This window comes from Callospermophilus lateralis, chromosome 6 (genome assembly GCF_048772815.1).
Source record: "Callospermophilus lateralis isolate mCalLat2 chromosome 6, mCalLat2.hap1, whole genome shotgun sequence".
Lineage (NCBI taxonomy): Eukaryota > Metazoa > Chordata > Mammalia > Rodentia > Sciuridae > Callospermophilus > Callospermophilus lateralis.
The window spans coordinates 139465075-139489825 of NC_135310.1; the positions used below are offsets into that span (position 1 = coordinate 139465075).

General features: G+C 40.1%; 1 protein-coding gene and 1 pseudogene across 1 annotated transcript; one reads left to right on the plus strand and one right to left on the minus strand.

The window, feature by feature from the left end:
* Positions 1-452: 452 nt before the first annotated feature.
* On the plus strand, positions 453-2535 carry LOC143400888 (pseudouridylate synthase PUS7L pseudogene; annotated as a pseudogene).
* Positions 2536-12845: 10310 nt separating this feature from the next.
* On the minus strand, positions 12846-24253 carry LOC143400889 (serpin B9-like). Its single transcript, XM_076857850.1, has 7 exons — positions 24030-24253; positions 22346-22523; positions 18680-18817; positions 17721-17838; positions 16247-16389; positions 15247-15402; positions 12846-14132 (listed from the first exon to the last, which is right to left on the minus strand). Exons 2-7 carry the CDS (start codon positions 22511-22513, stop codon positions 13728-13730), a joined length of 1128 nt encoding a protein of 375 aa, XP_076713965.1. The 5' UTR covers positions 22514-22523; positions 24030-24253; the 3' UTR covers positions 12846-13727.
* Positions 24254-24751: the final 498 nt, after the last annotated feature.

Sequence of the window (24751 nt, forward strand, 5' to 3'; positions counted from 1 at the left end):
TATGACTGCATGACCAAAGTGATTCTACAACATGTACAATCAGAAAAATGAGAAACTGTACCCCATTTATGCATGATATATCAAAGCATTCTACTGCCATGTATAAATAACTAAAACAAGTTTAAAAAAAAAAAGAAGAGAAGTTTATTTTGGCTCACAGTTCTGGTCCAGGTTCAAGGGTTCTTATCTTCAATGGCCTACTTGATGGCATTATCACAGATCAAAAACAAGAAGTGGCAGAGGTATGCCTACACCTGGACATACACGTGGGGATCATGCATGTGTCCATGACCAGATGATCCTGTGGTCATGCTGGATAAGAAGATAGTGAGCCAGATGTTATCCCTGAATAACAAAGAGTCATCAGGAGAGACAGGATGGCAGCAGTTGGTAATGTCTGATGGCATGATCTGCAAGGAATTGGGATTTTTTGGAGGCATTATCACTTAAGAATGGAGGAGGATACAGATTATAGAATCAGGTTTAGTTCTTTGTGGTTCATCAGGGAGCATGTTGGATTTCAGGGCACTGAAAAGCTCGCTGTACGACTTTATTATCATTGAGATGGATTAACAAGACATGGATGAACCAATTAATAAGACTGGTAAAATACCTGAGCTGAATCATTTTGCCAAAAAAAAAAAAAAAAACAAAAACCCAAAACTGGATCTTCAAAATGTGTACTTTGAAGATGAAGTTACCAAGAACTTAATACTTTAGCTAGGTGCTCTGATGGTGACCCAAGACATCAGTCTGATTTAGAGGATGATACCATCAGTGATAGGACTTCCAAGTGTGAAGAAGAAAAAGCTGATGTTATTAAGCTTCTTTTTAGATGAAAAAAAAAAAAAAGAATTACAGAATCAGTTTGCCTGTGATGTAAAAGAGAAGCAGAATTTAAAAACTGAACTATTGGGCTATCTCGGGAATTCTCATTAGGCAGGATCCTTGACAAAAACAAAGGGTTATTTTACACAATGCTGTTAGGCAGAAATTTCCTTTCTTGGTAACTATAGGAGAAAACAGTGAAATTCTTATAAACCAAATCTTATGTATAAATCTTTGATATCCGAAGAAGAATCACTTAACTTTTTAAAATATTTGGATGCAAAGAAAGAAAATTCCAAAATTACCTGTAAGCCTGATACAAAGACCACAGAAAAGCTGTCATGTTGTCAACAGAAGTTTGGAAAGCTTGTAGAAACCAAATCTTTTCCTGAACAGAATTACAGTGCTGGTGATCTAAATGTAGTGAGAACAGTAAGATTTTTTGAAAACAAACAAACAAACAAACAAAAACAAACAAACAAACAAACACACACACACACACACACACACACACACACACACACGGTACAGGAAAAGGTCTCTTCTTGAATAAAAACAGGAAAAAAAGTTATACATACAGATTTTACCCTATGAAAGGAAAATCTGGAGATGTTTGAAGTGGTAGATTTTTCAGCTATTAAACTTGGAATGATTCCTTCAGAATTTAGTTATGCAGGACTTAAAGACAAGAAAACTGTCACCTGTTGAGCAATGGTTGTAGAAAACTGACTTCAGGGAGATTGAAAAATATTGTAAAAAATTTTGAAAAGAAAAGAATGAATGTCCCTTAGACTTGGACAGCTCTAAGGGAATCACTTTGATATTGTCATCAGAAATTTACAAAATCACATAAATGATTCTGGAAATCTGAAAAAGAGAATTTTAAAGGCAATAGAAAATGTTAATAATCAAAATTTTGTGACTTACTATGGACCACAGAGATTTGGAAAGGGAAGGAATGTTCATACAGACCAAATTGGATGGGCTCTGCTGAAGAATGAAATGCTAAAGACCATAAAATTATTTCTTACACAAGAAGACTTGGATAATCTTATGAATAAAGCAAAGAAATATTTTCTTCAAACTGAGGATGCTAAAGGCACACTTTGACTGATGCCTGAATTCCATGAGAACATGGGTTAGAGTCATTATATCACTTTTGCATGACAGAGTAGGGTTATATCCAGGCCTGGATCTCTTTTCCCCATTTCATGTGCATATTCTATTTTCATGCATTTAACAGCAAAATTCAAGTCTGACTGACTTCAAACCTATGAATCAAGTGTAGTGGAGGATGATTTCATCAGTTTTGATGAAGATGTTGATGAGCATTTCCCAATTAGTAGTGTTCATCTGGTAACTGAAGAAGAGGAATCAGCTAAATATATGCAGTATACCAGGTGGTTCTTCCAGTACTTGGATACAATATTCTATATCAAAAGAATCAATTTGAGCAGTGGTACCATGAAATACTTAGCAGAGATGGACTACAAACATGTAGGTTTAACGTACCTACTCTGAAAATGAAGATACCAGAATGCTATAGGCAGATTTTGAAACATGCCCATCACCTCTCATACCAATGGATGGGAGATTATGATGCTAAAATGGAAGCTTCTCACATCAATGAGTCAACTTGATCTCTTTTGATCTTCAGGCTTCACGCTATGCCACAGTTTGAGGGAAACAATGAAACATGATGTTTAAAAACTGATATCCTTAATATAAACACATACATATAGGTCACTCTGAAGGAAAGGGAACTAAAATTTTTGGAGTATGTATTGATGTCACCTTTAAATTTCACAACATCCCGAGAAGCTGGAATCTGATGCTTTAAAGTTCCAGGAGACATATAGCAAATAAGTGTCAGAGTCTGAATTAAGATGTATGTGAAAGCCTATGTTCTTTCTATTTTAGGGTGCTTCAGTGAACTTTTCTATGTTATAAAAAGTTCTAATTTTTCTAAACAATTAGGAATGTATATCACTGTAAGCTAACACTTAAGAAAAAAATTGTGAAATAGAATTCATATCCTCTACCTTCTTCCTTAGAATGGAGATGAAACTAGATTGCAATGAAATAATTCGTGGTTGGAGAGAAACATAGATGAAACATTTGCTAATTAATAATGTCATCCATTCCTCTTTTGAAATTATTGCACATAACTATATATAAAGAATTTATCCATCTTTATGATAGCTAATCCTTTATGAGATAATCTTTGATAAGGCTTAAATAAATATTTTCATATATCAGTGTATATTGACCCCTTTTTTTTGGGTTATTATTTGAAACACACTTTAGAGTCAGATCTGTGCTCAGATACAGCTCTGATAAATTACCAGTGACTTTGCATTGCTGCAGTCTGGCTGGGCACAAATCACGAGCCACTGAAGCAGGAACAAACTTTATTTCTGAATTCCACCAGCACACTCCACACACGCTACCCGGGAATTCTCTTGAATGCCATGTGGCTTGTCTAGGAACCAGCAGCCGGAAATATCCCTCCTCTGGCACTTCCCCAACCAATGGGAACTTTCTGGGAATCCCCATGAGAGCTCAACTGGAACTCAACGGGAACTCTGCAAGAACTCGCTGGTGTCACTTCTCAACCACGACTTCTGGCAAAAATGCCATGTGTCATCCCGACTCAGTTATGGCCCTCAACATCTCACCCCTTTTGTTTAATTAAACAACAAGCAATGTGGCTTAGGGACTGTGCCTGTTAGGTTATACGATACTATACATGGTTCTTACCTATCATCGGATGAGCTGACCTCTAGGCATCAGCCTCCTGTCTTAGGTTGGTACCACTGCAATTAGATCATACCCATCACTGACTACCAGTCCAGCATACAGCCATACTTGTGGATAGGCCTTTGCACCAGTGGGGGGGTGAGGTTCATTGCCTCACCTCTGTTGGCCCCCAATTTGTCCTTGGTGCCAGTGGGGGAGGTGAGGTTCTTTGCCTCACATCTGTTGGCCCCCAAATTTTAGACCATCACTAGCAGAAGGGAGGAGGATACAGAAATGCCATGACACCAAGCCAGTTGACGGCTCCTTTGGAAAAATTGTATCACCGGTGACACCATCAGCAAAGATATGCCAGCACTACCACAATTTGTTGCACCAACAGATAGTTCACAATGCATATAAGTGATACATAGTCCAGGTAAGTTCTGCAATCAGTTCAAAGCAGAGGAATCCATCAATATGTCCATTTCCTCCCAAAGTAAATTGACTCCTTGATTGAGCATTACTTGTTGAGTTATTATTCATTGATGCATGAGTTTATACAGTTTGTTGTGATAACTATTGAAGAAGCTATAGTTTGGTTTTATCTTTGTCTTCACCAGCACTGGGATGAAGATAGGAATTCTGGCAATGATGCGAAAAAAAAAATGTAACATTCCAACAGGTACTAAGAAAACAATTTTCTGAACAATTTACATTATCCTGAACAGAATTAATAAATATAATGAAAAGGAAAGGTGAAAGTAAACAAACAGATCTGTTAACCTCCTTTTTTGTTCACATATTAAAACAATCCTCAACAGCTGTTTACCCAATTTAAATTAAACCATTAAAATCACGTGAATAAAAAAATTTGGATCCATTTTTTCATGAGTGCTCCTCATATATGATATATGGACATATACACACACAGACATACAACACAAAACACAAGTATGCACACAAACATACAACACATAAGACAATAGTAAAGGCCTTGTAGCTTTACACTGTTGAAATTTCCATTGCAATGTTTAAAATCTCCACAGTCAAAAAAATAAAACTGATCAGAAAAACATTAACCTAGGTTTGTATGAGCTCAAAAAATAAAATAGAACTTTATGATGTGGGAAAAGGCAATAATAAAATAGATATTGAAAAAAGCATCCTGGTTAATCACTGTAGCAGATGTAAGAATAGCCAAGCTGGAGCTCTGGATATCAGCTGTTAAGGATTTGAGTCAAATCATCTTCTTTTTGGTCTGTAGAAATCGCTATAGTTAGTCTCTCTGGAATCCAAATCAGGTGCTGTTCTCCCTGTGGAAACACGCAAACAGAACCCCAACTCCAGACAATCACTGGGTCAGGACCTTTCCATTGTCCTGTTAGAATATCCTTCCAAAGTACCTTGGGCTTATGTACATATTTTGGACACATATACCTTTCTGCTGCACTAAGCCCTGATGAATCCAAATTTAAAAAGTTTATAGTAAAAAGGGTTATTTTAAGTTTATCTTTGGGGGATATATACCCCTTTCCAATTCTCTCTTTTTGTTTTAATAAGTACATTTTAATGGTTTGATGAGTTCTTTCAACTATGCCTTGTCCATTTGGATTATATGGGATTCCTGTTATGTGAGTAATGCCAAATGATGAGCAAAATTGTTTAAAGGAGGTAGAAGTATAACCAGGACCATTATCCATTTTTAACTGTTTTGGAATGCCCACAGTGGCAAAATTTTGTAAGCAATGAGCTATAATATCTTTAGTTTTTTCTCCAGCATGAAGGGAGCCCATCAAAAATTCGGAAGAAGTATCCATTGTAACATGCAAATATTTTAATTTTCCAAATTTTGGCAAGTGTGTGACGTCCATCTGCCAAATATGGTTAGGTATCAGTCCTCTAGGATTGACTCCAAGATTAACTTGTGGTAAAAAGGTCACACAATTTTGACATTGTTTTATTATTTGTCTAGCTTGTTCCTTAGTTATTTTAAAATGCTTTTGTAAAGTATTAGCATTGACAGGGAACCTTTTATGAAAATTTGTAGCTTCTTCTAGTGTAGAGAAAATATATATGTTATGTGTAGTTTTATCTGCTAAATCATTGCCCAAACTAAGGGCTCCAGGCAATCCTGTATGTATTCTGATATGTCCTATAAAGAATGGATCTTTTCTGTCCCGGATAAGACTTTGTATAGTGGAAAACAAAGAGAAAACAGTAGAGGAAGGGGAAATCTTACCAGCATCTTCAAGGGATACTATAGCATTAACTATATACTAACTATCAGAAAATAAATTAAATACAGAATCTTTAAACATCACAAAAGCTTGTAATACTGCATTAAGCTCTACCTTTTGAGCTGATTGTTTGGGTACTAAAAATGTAAAAGTTTGATCAGGTGTAACTACTGCTGCTGTACCATTATTTGACCCATCAGTAAATACATTTGTAGCATTCATAATAGGTGTTTTTCTTGTCATTTTTGGAAAAACTACAGGATGTGAAGGTCAAAAAGACAATAAAGGATTAGATGGTAAGTGGTTATCAAATGAAACATTAGACTTGCACATGATTATTGCCCAAGTATTTAACTCATTATCTAACTCATCAATTTGATCCATAGTATATGGAGTAATAATTTTATTGGGAGAAATTCCAAACACTCCCTTTGCTGCTTTTATTCCTTTGAGTATTAATTGTCCTACAGCCTCAGGATACCTAGTAAGAATAGTGTTAGGAGAATAAGATAAATGTATCCACAACAATGGAACTTTTTGCCAAAATACTCCTGTAGGAATATTTTTTGTTGGTATTACAATAAATAATAAAGGCAAACTTATATCAATTCTATCCAAATACATAGTTTCCATATATGTTTCAATAATTTTTAATGCCTTTCTTGCTTCAGGCGTTAACATTCGGGGTGAATTTGGATCTGATGGACCTTTTAGGATATCAAATAAAGGTCCCAACTCTCCTGTTGGTATGCCTAGATAAGGCTTTATCCAATTTATGTCTCCTAATAACTTTTGAAAGTCGTTAAGTGATTTGAGTTGATCTACTCGTATTTGAATTTTTGGTGGATGGTGCTGAGAGCCATTGCCAAGTAGGTATGACACATGGCATGACCCAGGTCATTTGCAGTGACATTGCGTGAAAGGTGACGTTGCTCAAGGACCAGAGCGGATCCAGGTTTAGGGTGTATCCTGCTGGGATTAGGGAGTATCCCGCTCCTTGGGTTTAGGGAGGTTCCAGGCTTCAGGTTATTCCTGCTGGGAATAGGGCGTATCCTGCTGCCTCAGGCGCCTTGAGTTCCTGTTGAGTTCTCTCAGGATTCAGAGAGTATTTGGGATTCAGAGCCCAGTGGAGAGTGTGGATTTTGCCCAGAATGTGAATTTCCCCAGAACGTGTTTGTAGAGTGCCAGTGTGAGTTCGGGAATAAAGAATTGCTATTTGAATCTACAAAGCTGTGAGTGGCTCGTGATTTTGTGCCCAGCCAGACTGTGGCAGGATGGACCATTGTTGAGGATAATAGAATTCCTAAATAATTAATTGGAAAATTTAACTGTACTTTATCTATTGCTATCTCTAGATTATAATTTTTTAATAAGTTTGTAAGTGTGGCATAACATTCTAGCAATGTGTTTTTATCTTTGTGTGCTAACAATACATCATCCATATAGTGAAATATTTGTAGTTCAGGATTTTGATTTCTAAGTGGCTGGAATACTTTGTTAACATAAATTTGACACATAGTTGGGCTGTTAGCCATCCCTTGAGGGAGTATTTTCCATTCATATCTCTGATCAGGACCTTCATGATTCAGTGCAGAGATAGTAAATGCAAAACATGGACTATCCTAGGATGAATTGGAATTGAAAAAAAACAATCTTTAATATCTATAGCTAAAACGTACCAGGTTTCTGGCAAAGCAGACAATTGGGGAATCCCTGATTGAGCAGGTCCCATAATAACCATCTCATTATTAATGGCTCTTAAATCTTGCAATAATCTCCATTTACCAGATTTCTTTTTAATGACAAAAATGGGAGTATTATAGGGAGATATGGAAGGTTGTATATGTCCCTCCGCTAATTGTTGTTTGACCAGGTCATGGGCTGCTTGTATCTTTTCTATAGTCAGGGGCCACTGAGGAACCCACACTGGTCTTTCTGGTTTCCAAGTAATTTTTATTGCCTCAGTGGCCCCTTCTGAAAGTCCAACCCATGTCTGTCTGTTCATTGATCTATTTGTATTGGTGCTGCTATACCTTGTTCTTGTTTTTCTAATCTTTTTCCTTTCCTAAAACCTTATCTAGCCATAATAGTGGGTGAATTTTTATTAATGTTATTTGTTAATGTCAAACCTAATGATCTAGGACATCTCGTCCCCATAAATTTACAGGAAGAAGATCCAATACACATGGCTGTATAGTTCCTTCACATCCTTCAGGATCCTTCCAATCTAATACCATTGCATTTCTACGGGGATTAGTCGCCACTCCTAGGCCTCGAAGCATTTGAGTGGCTTGTTTTAATGGCCAATGTTTTGGCCATTCTTTACGAGAGATGATGCTAAGGTCTGCACCTGAATCCAGTAGCCCATTAAATTTATGTCCTTGAATATTTAGTTTTAGCATGGGGCAAGAATCTAAATTTAAAGAAAGCATAGCCCAATATACACCTGTGGAGCCTAATCCTCTGGAACCTCTTTCTATACTACTACCAGAAAATTTATCATGTAGGTTGGGTATTATTAATAACTGTGCTATTCTATCTCCTGGTGAAATTAATGATATACCCTTTAGAGATCTAGCTATAATTTTTATTTCACCTTCATAATTGGGATCAATTACCCCTGGACTTATCATAAGTCCTTTTAGAGTAGAAGCCTACTGTTCCTTGGGGAAGAGGTCCTTTTACTCCTGTGGGAATGATTTGAACTCCCATCTCTGGAGTTAGTACTGCTCTGGCAGAGGTGCAGATGTCCAACCCTGTTCTCCCTCTGGTTCATCTGATGAGAGATCTGATGGATAATGTGTCCTGGGCACTACCCTGATGGTGTTGTGGGTTCCTCCATGGTGTTTCTGTGTTCCTCCAGTGCCCCATATATTTGTGGTCGTGGGCCCCAGAGCATTGGGCCCCCCTGTCCATTTTTTGGCAATGGAGCCCAATGCCTTTCTCCATGATATCGTGGGTAAACACCTGATCCTTGTCCATTTTTTGATGGCTGTTTGAGAATGGCATTCATTAGCCCATTGTCTCCCTCTACAGTATTGTGGGCAAATACCCGGTATTCTACTTTTTTGATACCTAGCTTTGTTAAACCCTCCTCCTTTGGGGCAATTCCTTTTAAAATGTCCTGTTTGTTCATAATTGTAGCATGTTTTTGGCCTGGCATCTATAGCCTGTTGTACTGCAGCTGCCAAGACTTGCCCTTGTTCATTAATGTTTCTACATAATTTAATATATGTGTTTAAATCTCCATGTTTCCATGGTCTAATGACCTCTCTGCACCAACGATTTGCTTGGTCATAAGCCAGTTGTTTAATTAATGGCATTGCTTGTTCTGTATCCCCCAAAACTCTGGTAGCTGTTTGAATAAGCCTATCTACAAATTCAGCGTAAGGTTCATTAGCTCCCTGTATTACCTTAGATAATTGACCTTGTAAATCTCCATGTCCTTGTAAAGTCTTCCATGCCCTAACTACATCTGCAGCAATTTGTGCATATATAGCAGGATCATATTCAACTTGTTGCCGTGGACCCTCAGAAGGTCCTTTGCCTAATAACATATCTAGATTTCTTTGAGGGTAACTGGCTGCTGCATTTCACTTAGCCGTCTCCATGCAAAATTCCTCACTGGCAACCTTCCATAACAAATATTGTCCTCCATTTAGCACAGATTTACACATGCTAGCCCAATCTGCTGGCGTCATGTCCAAGTTGGTAATGGATTCGACCATTCTTACAGTGAAGGGTGCTTGAGGACCATAGGTTGTTACAGCCTCCTTTAACTGCTTCACAGTTTTGAAATCTAAAGCACAGTGAATTTGCTGCCCTCCTGCCTGCTCAAGTACAGGGCATGCTAATCTTTGAGGTCCTGTCTCAGGATCCCATCTATCAACTACAGGGGTTGAGGGCCACTCAGCTGTCTCTATAGGTGGAGCTGTTGGTTGAATTACGCCCTCTGGCGATAAAACAGTGTTAGTAGCAGCCTCCTGTTGTAGCTTTTTCCCTAATAGCCCCTTTTCCTTTAAATTTTCTTCCTCTGTCTGACCAGCTCGAGAGACCTTCTCTATTGCTTGATGTAAAATGTCTTTCTCCATGGTCTGAACCTCTAACAATTTACTTAACACTCTTTCAGTTTGTTTTTTACTAATTTCTAATCTACTATAAAGATAATGCAACCCAATAAGATAACACAAAACTGAAACAGAATGAAACAAAAACGGAACAAAAGATCATTGTATCAATTTTCTTATTTTCTTGACATGTTCATTTGTGGTCTATTTCTATCTCTTCCTCAGGGGTGAACAACTTCAAACCTTGAGCCAACCACTTTTCCCAGTTTTCCTGAGAAAGTTCTAGGGATAGGCAGCTTGAAACAAGAACAAAACAAATCAAAACAAGAACACATTGTTTTTTGAAATGGTCATTCATTCTCTTGCCTTCCCTTAGGGGCGAGCAATTTCACTTACCCCTGAGCTTCAGGTGTTCTCCACATGGGCTGCCAAATGCCGCAGTCTGGCTGGGCACAAATCACGAGCCACTGAAGCAGGAACAAACTTTATTTCTGAACTCCACCAGCACACTCCACATACCCTCCCTGGGAATTCTCTCGAATGCCACACGGCTCGTCCAGGAACCAGCAGCCAGAAATATCCCTCCTCCAGCACTTCCCCAACCAATGGTAGCTCTCTGGGAATCTCCACGAGAGCTCAACTGGAACTGAACGGGAACTCTGCAACAACTCGCTGGTGTCACTTCTCAACCACTCTTCTGGCAAAAATGCCATGCGTCACCCAACTCGGCTGTGGCCCTCAACATTGCATACGTTATTGAATCTTTTTGAGAATCAAGACAATTTCATCTTCATAAGTGATAAGTAAGAGGATTATTTCTACTTTTTCTGTTGCTACAAGAAAAAACATTCTGCCCATTGGAAAAACTTAATATTTGTTGGTTTCACTGTCCCATATGATGAAACGTTCATTATATCAGTTAAATTGTGTATAAGCAGGGCACTAGGGATATAGCTCAGTTGGTGGAGTGCTTGCCTCTCCTGGTGCACTGCCACTCCTGGTCCTGTGCAGAGAAGCCCTCACCTGTCACCTTCCACACAGCCCCTATCTCAGGTCTCAATGCTGTTAGCCTGGGTGCTCACCTCTGAATCACAGGAACAGGAGCCTGCAGCTGTGCCTCTCTAGGTCCACTCTGGGGTCTCTGCACTCCCAGAGACCTTTTATGAGCCCTGTTTGGCTGTGGGATTTCCAGTCTTCAGGGCACAGCCCCAGGGAGGACATTCAGTGTGACCTGGGTCAAGGCAGGGAAGGATCGCCTCTCTGCCCAGGGAAGGGTCTCTATCATCTGCTCACTCCACTTTTTTGCCTTTTCCAATGAGCAGAATACACTGGAACACCATGATTTCTCTCACTGGGGAGGCCACTCTTGTTCGGCACCACATGCTGTGTACAAAGATTTGTAAACTGAAAAGTGCTCTGAAACTGACAACCAAAGGCTGACTTGCAAGGTCCCTTGGGGCATTGGCTGGGAAAACACCATGGGGACTGGGGCAGAGCACAGAAGCTAGAACTCTGGACTTTCGTACTTTCAGAAAGTAAAAGCAGAATGACAGGCTGGGATTTTAGGGGAGGAAAGTCTTATAAGTCTGTATTTTGAGTCCCTGCTTTACACAAAGGAGGGATTCAGTGAGATGGAATGTGTTTGTTCTCCTTATATGCCGTGATATTAAAAATTAAACCTAGGGCCTCATGAATGTTAGAAAAGTATTTTCTGAGCAGTTTTTATTTTATATTCAGATAAGTTCTTGCTAAGTTGCCCAGGCTGGCCTCCAATTTGTGATCCTCCTGCCTCAGGCTCCTGAGGAGCTGGGCTCATAGGCATGTGCCATCATGCTGAGCACAATTTAAAACACAATCAGTTTAATTATAACATGAAAATACTATGTTTATGGTCATCTTAATATGATGATCTCAATAGATACGGAAAAACATTAAAAAATTGAACATCGATTTGTAATAATGCACAACCATCAGCAAACTAGAAAAAGAAGAGGACTTCCTCAACCTAATAAAGAACATCTACAAAAAGCAAAGCAAAAGACAACAGAAACCCTGCAGCTAACATATTTTATGGTGAAAGGCTGAATAGTTTCAAATCTATAAATAAGACCAAAGCAGGGATTTCTATTCTCATAACTTCTATTCAGTATTGTACTGGAACTTTTAGCCAATGCAATGAAGCAAGAAAAAAGAAATTAAAGACATCCAATTGTGCAACAAAAACTAAAATTGTCTTTTTTCATGGAAACATGACCATCTATGTAGAAAATTCTAAGAAATATGTAAGAAGCTACTGAAACTAATATTTAACAAAATTTCAGTAAAGTCTACAGTATGCAAAAACATCAACTATATATATCCATGTATGCACAATGAATGATCAGAAACTGAAAATATTTTTAAAAAATCACTTTCACTAGAATTAGTGTGAAATACTTAGAAATAAATTTGGTGAAATATATATAAGACCTGTACACTGAAAACTACAATCATAGCTCAGAGAAAGGACATAAAACAAAAGAAAAGATGAGAATGTACACATGGATTGGAAGGTTTAATATTGTTAACATGTCAATTCTCCCTAAATTAATCTATTGATGAATGTAATTCCAATCAAAATCGCATCAGCCTTTTTATAGAAATCTAGAAGCTCATTCTAAAATTTACATGGAAATGCAAAGGACCTAGTATAAATCTATTTAAGCAACTTAGAAAATAAGGAAAAAGTTGAAAGCTTTAAACTACATTATTTTAAGACATTTTAAAGCTCCAGTAATCAAGATCATGTGGTAGTAAAATTAAGGAGATATATAGATATTTACAAATGTGTCTATATCATATAGACATGTGGAAGAGAATAGAGAGTCCAGATATAGACCCACACATGTACAATGCATTACTTTAAAACAAATGTGCTAAGACCATTCTATGGAGCAATATATTCTCTTCAACAAATAGCCATCAGACAACAGGATATGATATGCAAAAATGTGAATCTCAATGTCTGCTGCGTGACCAGCACGCTAGCTTCATACTAGAGGTTCTAAGCATAGAAATTAACTAGTGAGATCAAAATAAACACACATAAACTCAATTTACCTTTTTCTTGACCAGGTCAGAGACAGCCCCCTCTGGCTCCTGCCTGGAGCCACCCGGTGGGGTAGCGAGGTTTACACAAGAGACTAGCAGGAGAGAGAGACAGCACGCCAGGGAGTGGCCTTTTATTGGGGAACAAGAAATTCAGGGGAAAATTCCATCCAATGAAGGTCGAGGGGGACAGCATTCTAAGGTCAGGGTCAGTGATTGGTCTCTGGGTCAATGGTCAGTACACCCTCACATGGACGGGCTCTCGCACCTAAAAAGGGTGGGCATTAGTTCTGACACAGCTTGGCTGGAACACCTCACACCCAGTCAGGGAGGTGCACAATCACATGGGCACAATTATTGAGGTAGTCAGGTTAAAGCAAGTGTGTGGCAAGATGTGAGGTGCCAGGAAAGCACAGCATAACAAGTATGTACCACGTGTGAAATGGGTAGGAAATACATTTGGAGACAGCTAGGAAATCTTTGCAAACTATCCTATGGCATCTGTACTGCCTTCATCCTAAATACAACAGGAAATCAAGACAGCCTATTATTTGCTAGCATCCTGGTTCCGTGGTACAAATGAGTGGGCAATATGGGGACAGCTGAGTGTGGTGCATCATGAGATCATGCTGGCAAGTTGTTCAGAAGGTTTAGGACCATGCCCTTATTTTCAAAATTGATTCATGTATAGGCCCATCCTTATGGAACTATAGAGGGAATTTGGGGACAGTGAGAGAGGGAAACTCTCCATACAGAGGAAGTACAACCCTTAGGGAGATGAGAACCTGCCACAGAACAGAAGGGTGTTAGTTTTGTTATGCCTAATGAAGAAAAGGAAGGGGTGGTCAGCACAGAACCTAGGTAAACAGGCAGCACAACATCCCATAATTGCTATGCCTGTGGCCGCTGCAGCCTCAGTGCCTTCTTCATTCACCTCCACGACACTCTTGTGCACAACCTTGGACAGACACAGGTCTGTCTCAGTTGACATGGCAGACAAGTCAGCCTTGCCCTGTTGGAAGGCATCGACCATTCCCAAACGCTGAAGCACAGACTCCATGTCATAATCCTCCTGCAGTTTAAATCTCGGAAGGAGAACTTCCACTTCAATATTCTTCATAGAGGCTGGCTTGGTCCAGGCTATGAATTTCTCAAAAGTAAGGTTATTTTCCACCTGAAAGACCAGAATCACAGGCTCACATTCAGACTTCAGTGCATATCTACAGACCACACAGACATTTCCATGAACATTCCATGTTGACTGTCCACACAGGATGGGTGGCTTCTTCAGCTGCCCAGAAGCTTGTGAGGAATCTGACTTGTCCATTACCCCACGTCCTATCCCATATGTGACTTCCCTTCAGGAAGACTGTGGCTGCCCCTCCTTATCCATCCACTGTAGATGTTTCATTCTGACAAGTGTCCACGCCCAGTGGATGGCATATCTAGTGGTATTTGTTAGTTTGAATGAGGCTTAGTTTTGCAGATAATGAACCATTGCTGGTAAGGAAAAAAGACTGGAAAAGGAAGGGCTCTCAGTGTGAGTCCCTCCAGGAGAGGATATCTGCCTAATGTGGGATGTGACACTGTTTGTGGAAATTCATTGTCACAGTTGGGAACTGGACAAAGGAAGAGCCCATAGGGTGGCTCTGCTTACAGATTCCTTAGGTCATCCCTTTCCACTGCCACCATTGAGAGGATGGTTGACTCTCTCTATAGGGATCATACCACAAGGAAGCAAGGAGGACAGGGATGGGCCATTTGGGGCTGTCTCTAGTTCTGCCATCTGAGCATTGGACCTCACACCTCCCTAATTGCCACCATTCTGCACTTCCTGCTTTGTTAGGTTAAAATGTAGGATTGTCTCAACCTCTAGCATAGGTTCTTAGAATTTAAATATGATGCTGATAATGGTGATGCTGATGAAACCCATCTGGAGAGAGTTTACCGTTTGTCAGGCAACATGCTAAGTTGTTACAGAAGCTGCCCCCACTGTGTCCTCCCATTACCACTATCAGGCACACATCATCATTTTCCAATTCTAGCAGTGAAAAAGCTGGGGCTGAGATGGGTTATGTCATTGGAAGGGCCTCACATAGAGTAAAGTGGAAGCCAGTCTTGAGGAAAACTGAGCTCTGCAGGCTGAGTATGTAGGCATCACTCACTTGAAGGGCTAACACAAAGGTCGGAAATGGTGGTGGAGCTTTCATGAAAAAGAGCAAACAGCATAACCACATTCTTGCCTCAGAAATTCTGAGTGCAAAGGTCTGCAGCCCCTCCTGACTCACCGAGCTGAGAAGCACACCATCGTCTGGGAGCAGAATGATCATGCTCAGCTCCTTGCCGGCGTAGGGCAGCTCCAACACCTGTGTGTGCACCTCATTCACGTAGCCGATGTTAAAATAGGCTTCCTGACACATCATCTGCACTGGTATTTCCTTCTTCTGGGAGGGATGAACAGATGAGCACAGAATTGAAAACAGTACAAAAAGGGGCAAGAAAACTATTTAATGAATGGTGATCCAGCATTGTTAAAAATTAATAGTTATCTAAAATGTGCCTTTCAAAGAGGGGGAGGAGTTAATGCATACAAGCCTCCTATTGCATTAAATTTACATTTTAAGGAATTAGGGAGTTTGGTAACTTATTTTTATTTCTGCTTTAATTGAAGTTATACCTCATAGTTGACAAAGTCTTTTACAACTCACTTTTAATAATAGAAAGTAAGAAATGTTGAATTAATGATGATAGGTTATTATTAACAACAAATCAAAGGAAAGCTTATTTTAGTTTTTAAAAATTGATTAAAAGTTTGGGTTGTAGCTCAGTGGTAGAGGAGCAGCACAAGGCCCTGGGGTTGATTCCCAGCAATGAAAAAGCATAAAACAAAACACATCAAGACAATCTTAAATAAGAAAATGTGTAATCACATTCCCTTGTTCCAGCCTGTCCCATATTTGACCTGTGTGTGTAGGTGTGTGTGTGTGTGTGTGTGTGACCAATTTTTTGTTTATATCTAAGCACCTGGGTTTACAGAAACCTATAGTTTCCAGAATTAATAGTAGCAATACATGCATAAGATTTATCAGAAGTAGTAAGGCCTATAAAGGTTGCAAACAATCACACACAGCAAGTATTATTTTTTCATATAATATTTAGTGAATTTAAAATTCATTAAGAGAAATGATAAATTTGAAATTATTTTTAATCGTTTATATTTTACGAAGTTAAAATTTTCTATTCAATTTCTTCACCAGACTAGCATGATATTTTAAAGATTCTCCCTACCTGGTTTATTTTAAAGGGCATTTCACACGTGCATGTTTTGTCAAATGGCTCGTCCCATGTTCCTTTGAAGTAGATGGCATTGACAAGAACCAGCCTGGCCTGCTCATCAATCAAGTTAGGTGGCAGCAACTCCTGAATTTTTCCTTTCAAGTTAAAGCAGAGACTATCAGTTGCTTTTTATGAACCCGTGGTGAATAAGCATGACAGGATGTCTTGGAGATCCAATTGGGTTTCAAATATGGTGTTCTGATGGTTATGTACAAAAGTTAAAAATTCTAGCTATGAGTGGTATTGATGACAACAGACACTGGAAGAGCCACCAAGTTGAAGATGGCGAATGACTTCTAAGTCACTGGAGGAAAGCAGGTTGGGACAAAGCGGAAACTTGACACCAGGTTGGAGAAGAAGACAAGCAACAAAGGAGAGAGGGGCTGGGTAGGAGCTGACATTACCTGCTGTGGGTAAGAGCAGTGTCAGGTCTAAAGCCCTGTGGTCAGGCCCAGTTCTAACATTGTACAGCTACCTGGCAACATTCCAGAGGCAGCCAGAATGGATGGGTCCACACAAGGGGCACAGGAGGAGTTTCTGGAAACTATTGGAAGAGATATTATGATTGCATCCTCCTGGTATCCCTGGAACAGATAATGATTTGGGTAGGTGAAGGTACTTCCTTCTTACCCTGGATATCAAAGGGTATGTTTCCAAGGAACTAAGAATATTACTTGCTACTTTGCTGCCTCAAGAGGGCACAAGAAATAAAATTCTAAGAAGAAACTGAGGAAAGAACTACCTCTATTTTTTACCATTTCATTTGTTAGCAGAAATACAGATGTTGTTAGTGGTACAAGTGTCTGAATGGTTCAAACATCAAACCATCATTGATCTTGGGGGTGTTCTTAGTCTGTGGAATGAATCAGCCATGTGGCTCAACATCAGGCTCTGTGGTTGACTGATGTAGTCTAGGCTTCTCAAGTCTAATGAAGGGCACTTAAGTGAGAGAGAGGAAAGAAGCAGTAGAAGTCAGGTTCACATGTAAAAGTGGGAGGAATGCAGTCCAAACTGACCCCAGGAAGAGGAAGGCCAAGGGCACGACTTGGAGACGAGCTGGCCACTGATCTTCCCCCAGAGAGGACAGTCAGCTGCCATGTGAACATTACAGGACAGTGACAGGATGTTCTACTGTAAAATATTACATGGGAAATTTGGCCTATGAGTTTTTTTTTTTTTTAACACTTTTATCAGTCACTCTGGTTCCAGGAGAACTGATAGCATTAATCCTCTTGTTTTGAAAACCTGAGCATTGATCAGATTTTTTGTGAGCTACTAAGGTTCACACACACCATGAGGCTCAGCCAGGCAACCTTGCTCTGACCTCCTACAACATCAGTGACATTAGCAGTGAGGAGATAGTTAACCTAGGGAGGAGAGGACAGAGCTGGGGTGGGAGGAGAGGGAAATGAGTCATAATTCTGACCTTTTGTCTCTTTTGAGACCCAGGTGTTTATATGCTCCCTGGACTTCTCTGTAGCTTCAGCAAAGGACAGCAGCTCCAGCTCCGCATGGTAGAAATGAAGACAGGACTCCTTAAATGTCTTTGGAGAGAAAAGTGTTCAGTGAAGCCATGTTGCTCAATAAAAACTGTCAGTGAGCTTCAAAACATTCTCAATGCCATCTACATGCTTTTTTAAAATTAAAAAGAGCACACAGATCTTTTAAACATGATCACATCTTAAGCTACTAGATGTTGAAATAACTAAGTTTGTAAGGAGGTATGTCCTGAGCCCTAAATAACCTGAGATATATACATGAAAGAAAATAAAATTTAGATATGGTATAATTTGAAACAATACAGGTATGATTATAGAATCAGGGGTCTTTAAAAAAAATTTACCATAAATTTGTCAACTTCTCTAGGTTTTGTTTCAATGTTTGCTTGTTTTTGAAGCACTGGGGATTGAGCCCAGGGCTTTAAGCATGCTAGGCAAATGTTCTATCAGGCAGCTATGTCCCAAGGCATTGTTTTCTTTTTCTTTTTTCCATTTCTTTTTCAGTACAGGGATTGAACTCAGGTGCACTCGGCCACTGAGCCACATCGCCAGCCAAATTTTGTATTTTATTTAGAGACAGGGTCTTACTGAGTTGCTTAGCTCCTTGATGTTGCTGAGGCTGGCTTTGAACTCATGATCCGCCCGTCTCAGCCTCTTGAGCTTCTGGCACATGTGCCACTGCGCCAGTCGTTTTGTTTTTGCGATAAGGGTATCACTAGGTTGTCCAAGCTGGTCTCTAACTCTCCATCCTTTTGCCTCAATGTACTCAAAGAGCTGCTACACTTTCTAAGTGTGCCATCCTGTCTGGTCTGCATGGTCTGTCTTCGGCAATGTAAATCACCAGGTATTTTAAATACGACTTTTATTTTCTGCTGACTGAACTTACTGAGAGGAAATCACAGGTCTTCTCTCCAAAGAGCCTGTTGGCTGTTGTAAGCAAGTACTTTGAGCCAGGCTTGTTCACTTGGGTGAGAAGCATCTGGAAGCCCTTATGGATGTCTTCCTCTGTGTTTAAAGACATTGCCTGTGAAGGAAAGCAAGAGAAAACTATCAATTTTGATCTCAGTCTTAAGTAGAATTTGCAAGTAATTTTTTTTTCTCAAATACTCCATGAAATTATCCTTTGTGAGGAAGTAGTTCCTAATTGAGATGTGACACTGGTGGGATAGGCAGATAGAGGGACCAGGAAACTGGTAAGTAAAAGATATGGCTCTTCCGCTTGCACAGAGCTCTCTGCATAGTTTATAGATGAACAATACAAAAAAAAAAAAAAAAAAAAAAAAAGAAAGTGCAAGAGAGGATCAGAGAAGGGACTATTATGTCCTGCATCCCAGGGACAGCATAAATGTATCAAAAATAGAGGAAAACTTGCCTCTATAATTTTTCCCCCAAAAAACATGTAAAACTAAAATCCATGAAAAAATTGGACAGGGATGCAATCATAATGATAATCTTCAAAAGGAAATGAAAGTATAACAATGAGCAGTGTGATATATGAACAAAACAGAATACTTAAAATAGTATGCTATAGAGATTATTTATATATATATATATATATATATACACACACACACACACACACACACACACACACATGCACACACACAGATTTTATGATACTTCATATTTCATAAAATGTATCACATAGTAAGCCATAAAAAAGTTTTAAGTGACTCTGAAAGACAGAAAATACACAGTTTATATTCAATGACCTCAGCATAGGGAACTAAATGTAAATAACACTACAAATAAAATACCAACACCATGGAAATTAACCTATTAAGTAACTATTGCAAACACTTTCTAAGTAAATGATTGTCAAGAATTACTTGAAATACTATTCTAAATATGTAACATATGATTTAGCAAATGATCAAAATAAAAGTTATATTGGAGCTGGGGATGTGGCTCAAGCGGTAAAGTGCTTGCCTGCCATGCGTGGGGTGCTGGGTTTGATCCTCAGCACCACATAAAAATAAAATAAAATGTTGTGTCCATCAAAAACTATAAAATAAATATTTTAAAATTCTCTCTTCCTCTCTCTCTCTCTTAGAAAAAATAAATAAAAGTTATATTACCAGAAGTTAATATAATATTCCACAGAAGGTAAGTAAAAACAGCATTAATTGTTGTCATATTGCCAAGGAAATAATGAAATAGCAAAATTTCCAACTCATGATGTTAGAAAAGGTACAGAAAAATTACTAAGGATTTTAGGGAAAAACTTTAAATGGTCAATGAGCCTAAGAACTGGTTCTATGAAAGAAAGTACACATGTCCACGCAAAACAGACAGACATCAGCAACTGCAAGAAAAAATAATTAAAAGTACCCAGGATGCAAGTTATAAGTGAAAAAGAGATTATCCAGAAATGCATACAGATGAATTGTTAATAAATGAAAGCTAAATTATTTTCATCAAAGTGTAAATTATGAATTACCAAGTGAATATACAGAGATGTGGACATGGGTAAAAGTTGCTCAATGGGCACAGAGTTACAGATAGGAGCAAGAAATTTTGGTGGCTGCTGCACAGTAGGTGTGACTACAGAGAATGATAATGTAGGGTACATTTCAAAAAATTGCAAGAAAAAATATTGTATGCTTTCACCACAAAGAAATGATAAATGATTGAAATGATAGATATGTTTACCTGATTTGAACATTACACACTGTACATATGAATTTAAAAAATTACATAATAGTTACCCTGTAAATATGTATAATTTTTGTGTTTCTGGGTATCAGTTAAATAGTTATTTTAATTTTAAAAAAGTGCCCCCCAAGGAATCTAAATATACAGATATACAAAGGAGAAACAATAAAAGATAAGATTCTTGAAAGCTGTAGATGATCTTTGGAGGGAATTTTTTTCTAAAAATATTCAACAGCTATATATCTTATGCCATACACAGTGTCCTATAATATGGGAAAAGATAAAAAGCAACTAAATTCATTTCGTCAAGTTTATAGATTATTAAGAAGAAAATCTGTCAAAAATAGAACAAAATGCCACTGAATTATAGGCTGTAAATGTGTTAAGATGGCAAATTTTATATGTGTATTTTACCACAATTGGAAACTAAAAGCTAAAAGCAATTTCACCTGAGACTATGATATCATTATGATAATAATAGCTAACTCATGTTGAACATTTGCTTTAGATGAATTATCTCACTGAACCCTCCTATTAATTGAAAGAACATTTATGCAAAGAAAAATACAGTGGGTCATCAAAGTATAAAAATTAAATACAAAATGTGGACATGAGACTGGAAGAAAGTGTCTCTCATTCTCAGAAAGCTGTTGTTTTTCTACTTTCCTTTTAAATTTTTTTTTTTTTTTTAAATAATGGTGTCTTACCACTTACAACATGAAGGAAAACAAATAACCTTTAAGGAGATTTCTGCAGCCTTACAGTTTCCCTTCTGGCTATCAGCAGTAAAGTGTCATGAGCATGTGCTTATCATCCAGTTGAATCCTGGAGGTATGCAGATCTCCCAAGTCACATCTGATAAAGTCACAGGCAATAGTTCTATTTTTGAAATATATGTACTAGATCATCCTTTTCTATAGTCACCAGAACGTCCTGCTCCTAACCTACTGTAACTTAATGCCCATTGACCAACCTTTCCCTCCTTTCTTGTTTCTTCACTTTCATTTGGGAATTCATAATTCATACTTTGTTGGAAAGGGGATCTCAGTGGGCATAAAACCTAGAAAAAAAATCCCAAGACATAGGCAGAGAGAACTTCCTCTACGCATAAACCTTCACTCCTTTATCAGAGCAGCGAAATTATTAAATCAAGCAGACATTACTGAAAAGGGTCTTCCAGGAAACAGAAAGTCACCCTGCATCATCAGTGCCTAATACTCCCATCATAAAGGTGTGAGCAGGGGTAGAGCTCAACAATGACACAAGTTTTTAGGCTTTTTCTCAGGCACTTGTCTCCCTCCCCCCCCACCCCCCCCCAAAAAAAAAAAAACCCTTAAGAGACAGTGACTGATTTGCAATCATTTCTAGATGTTCACTGAATGCTTTTTCATTATAGCTACTCAGGTCTCCATGGTCTATAGAAGTGAAGAACACACCTGTTAATCTTCCTTTGATTATTTTGTTTATCCCCCCACTCAGCAAGGCAGGTTGGTAGAGAAACAAAGCAAAATTTATTAACGTTGCTCATCAATGAATAATTACAGTTGCAAACGTTTACTCCAATAAAAAATAGATATTAGCAACCCAGGACCTCAGGCATGCTAGGAACATGCTTTACCGCTGAGCTATACCCCAACTTCTCATGGTGGTTTCCTAAACAAACTGCAAGGCAAACTTTTGAGAGTCTCCTCCAGATTATTAACTGGGGAAACTACCCCTGTCACCCCTCAAAAAATTTCACTGGAGGAGACTCCTTGCCTTTCTCCCTTCCTGCACCCCGCTCCCTAAATGGTCCAGGCTCACCCCTCCTCCCTCAACAGTTCTGGAAAAGCTCAAGGAGAGATAAGAGTCAAGCCTTGCAGACCAGTACCTCTTCCAGGGCGACAGGAAAGCTTACCTGAGCCATCTGGACCTTGGTGTTGCCCTTTGCCCCCAGGAGGACCATGGCCAAGGCAGAGGAGACGCTCAGAGGAGAAAAAAACACATTTTGTGAAGGTCTGTCTTGACACAGCATCTTCAAAACCTGGCAGGCAAAGGTGCCATTTGCTTCAGAAACAGAATCCATGATGCAGGGCCTGGGGGCAAAGAAGACAGAGAAACACAGTGAAATGGGGCTCAGAACACTGTGTGTGGTCTCTGTTTGGCTTTCACTTTTCTAGTGAACATAGCTATGGAAATAGATTATGCATGTGAGGAAGGGGCTGGTCTCTGTAGAGCAACACACTGGCAAGGCAAGGAAGATCAGAAAAGCATGCAGGGAACAGCAGGTGACAGGTCAAAGCAAGAACTGGGAGGTGGTAGGTGTGAAGCCAGAGGAGGTGGAGTGAAAACACCAGTGGGCAGCTCTATGCAGTAAGGCCCTCCCTCACCAGGGGCTGGCCTTAAACCTTGGGAAACCTCCCTGACTCCTTCCCATTTCTCCAAGGTCTCCCCAAACCTATTGTCCAGGCCTTCCTTCAGACCCCTCCCAAATCTTTCTACCCCACTCCACTTCTCCAGCCCCTGTGACCCTGTGCCTAGTCCAGACCACCTGGCCCCTCTCCAGAGCCTCTGACCTGCCTGCCCCTGGGCTCTCCATTGTGATCAGCTCTTGCTCACTAAAATGAAATTCAAGTGGACTGGGGAGCCTCAGAATATGGGCTCCCTCATCAAGATCCCAGATGGACAGACACATAGCATCCTGAGAAGGAAGTACTATCTTGAATTGATCCTATGACCTTCCCTTAAATGTACAGTGGACCTGGAGATAAGCTCAAAAATGCCTTTTCTAAATGGCTTCCCATCTGCCTGGCCCCATCCCCTGCTCCAGCCTCCCACCTCTCACAGCCTCCACCTCTACCCTCCCTGATCCCCCCATCACCTCTGAGCCTTGAAAAACAGTGATATACAACTTAAAAGACTCCCTACACCATCCCTGTCACCAGGCTCCAATCCCTCCCTCCTCCCTCCTAGGCTCAGCACCAGGAGACCTCTGATGTCCTAGTCTAGAGCTCCCCACTCCCCCACCCTGGCTCTTCATTCCTTATTGTAATTCTTTGTCTCATCCATTGTTGGACCCACAAGACTGGCTTCTCCTGCAGGAAAGGTGCCTGGCATCCTGAGTCTAAGCACCTGGAAGTATGCTCAGGAAACAGCAAGAGCTCCATCAATTAGGGGGGAATCTCAGATGAATAAAGGGTGCTGGGATTTTGAATTGGAGACTGAAGATTTTAAAAGCACAGTGACAGGTAAGGCAGAAGTCATGCTGTGACTCCCTGAGGAGAGAGGAGAGGGGAGAAAATAGGGCCAGTAGGAGGGAGCTGAGTTGGAGCTTGAACCCCCACCAGGATGAGGGCCAGGGCCAGCCAGGGGCAGGCAAGAGGCAAGCAGAGAAGCCAGGAGGCTGTGCAGCATCTTTGTCTTCTTGGAATCTCCCTGCCCTGCTCTGGGACCAGCTCCTGCCTTTTGGGATTCTCTTGTTTTGCTCACATTCTGTGTTCCAGGATCCCACCTCCCAGCTGGGGCCACCAGTTTCCAAAACTTGGTGGCATCAGGTTCCCCTGCTAAACCCCGCCCCGCGCAGAGAAACCCTCCCCTGTCACCTTCTGCACCACTGCCTCTTCTACTTGCAGCGCCACGGGATAATGACCTCTGAATTGCACGACCAGGACCCTGCGGGATAATGACCTCCGAATTGCACGACCAGGACCCTGATGCTGCGGTCAGGAGGGTTCAGCCTGGAGACTCAGCACTCGCAGAGATCTTTAATCAGCCCTGTTTGGCCGCAGGAAACTTCTGGGGAGGCGTCCTGGGTGACCTGCGACTCTGCCAGGATAGGACCTACTCAGGAATGGGTCACTATTCCCTCCTCCTGCCGCTGGGCTCGCCTTGGTGACCCACCCAGTTTGAGCTTCAGCATCTCCCCACACGCCAAGTGGAGCTGTTGTGCACTGCATTCTCAGGGAAACCGAAAGAAAAAACGAATGTCCAAAATCTACAGGAAGAGGCTGGGGCTGGGGAAGGACACAAAACCTAGAACTCTGGGCTTTCCTGCTTCCAGAAAGAAAGGCAGAATGAAAGGATGGGATTTTAAGGGAGGAAAGTCCTGTAAGTGTGAGCTCCTGCCTGACAGGAAGGAGGGATTCAGCTGGATGGATGTGTCTGTTTCTCTTACAGGCTGTTGGTGGGAATGTAAATTAGCTCCATCAGTATGGGAATGGTAGGGAGGTTCCTCAGAAACTAAAATAGGACTACCGTTATGATTCAGTTATATGCTCTTCTCCGTGTGTATGTGAAGGAATCAAAGTCAGCATAGTACAGAGAC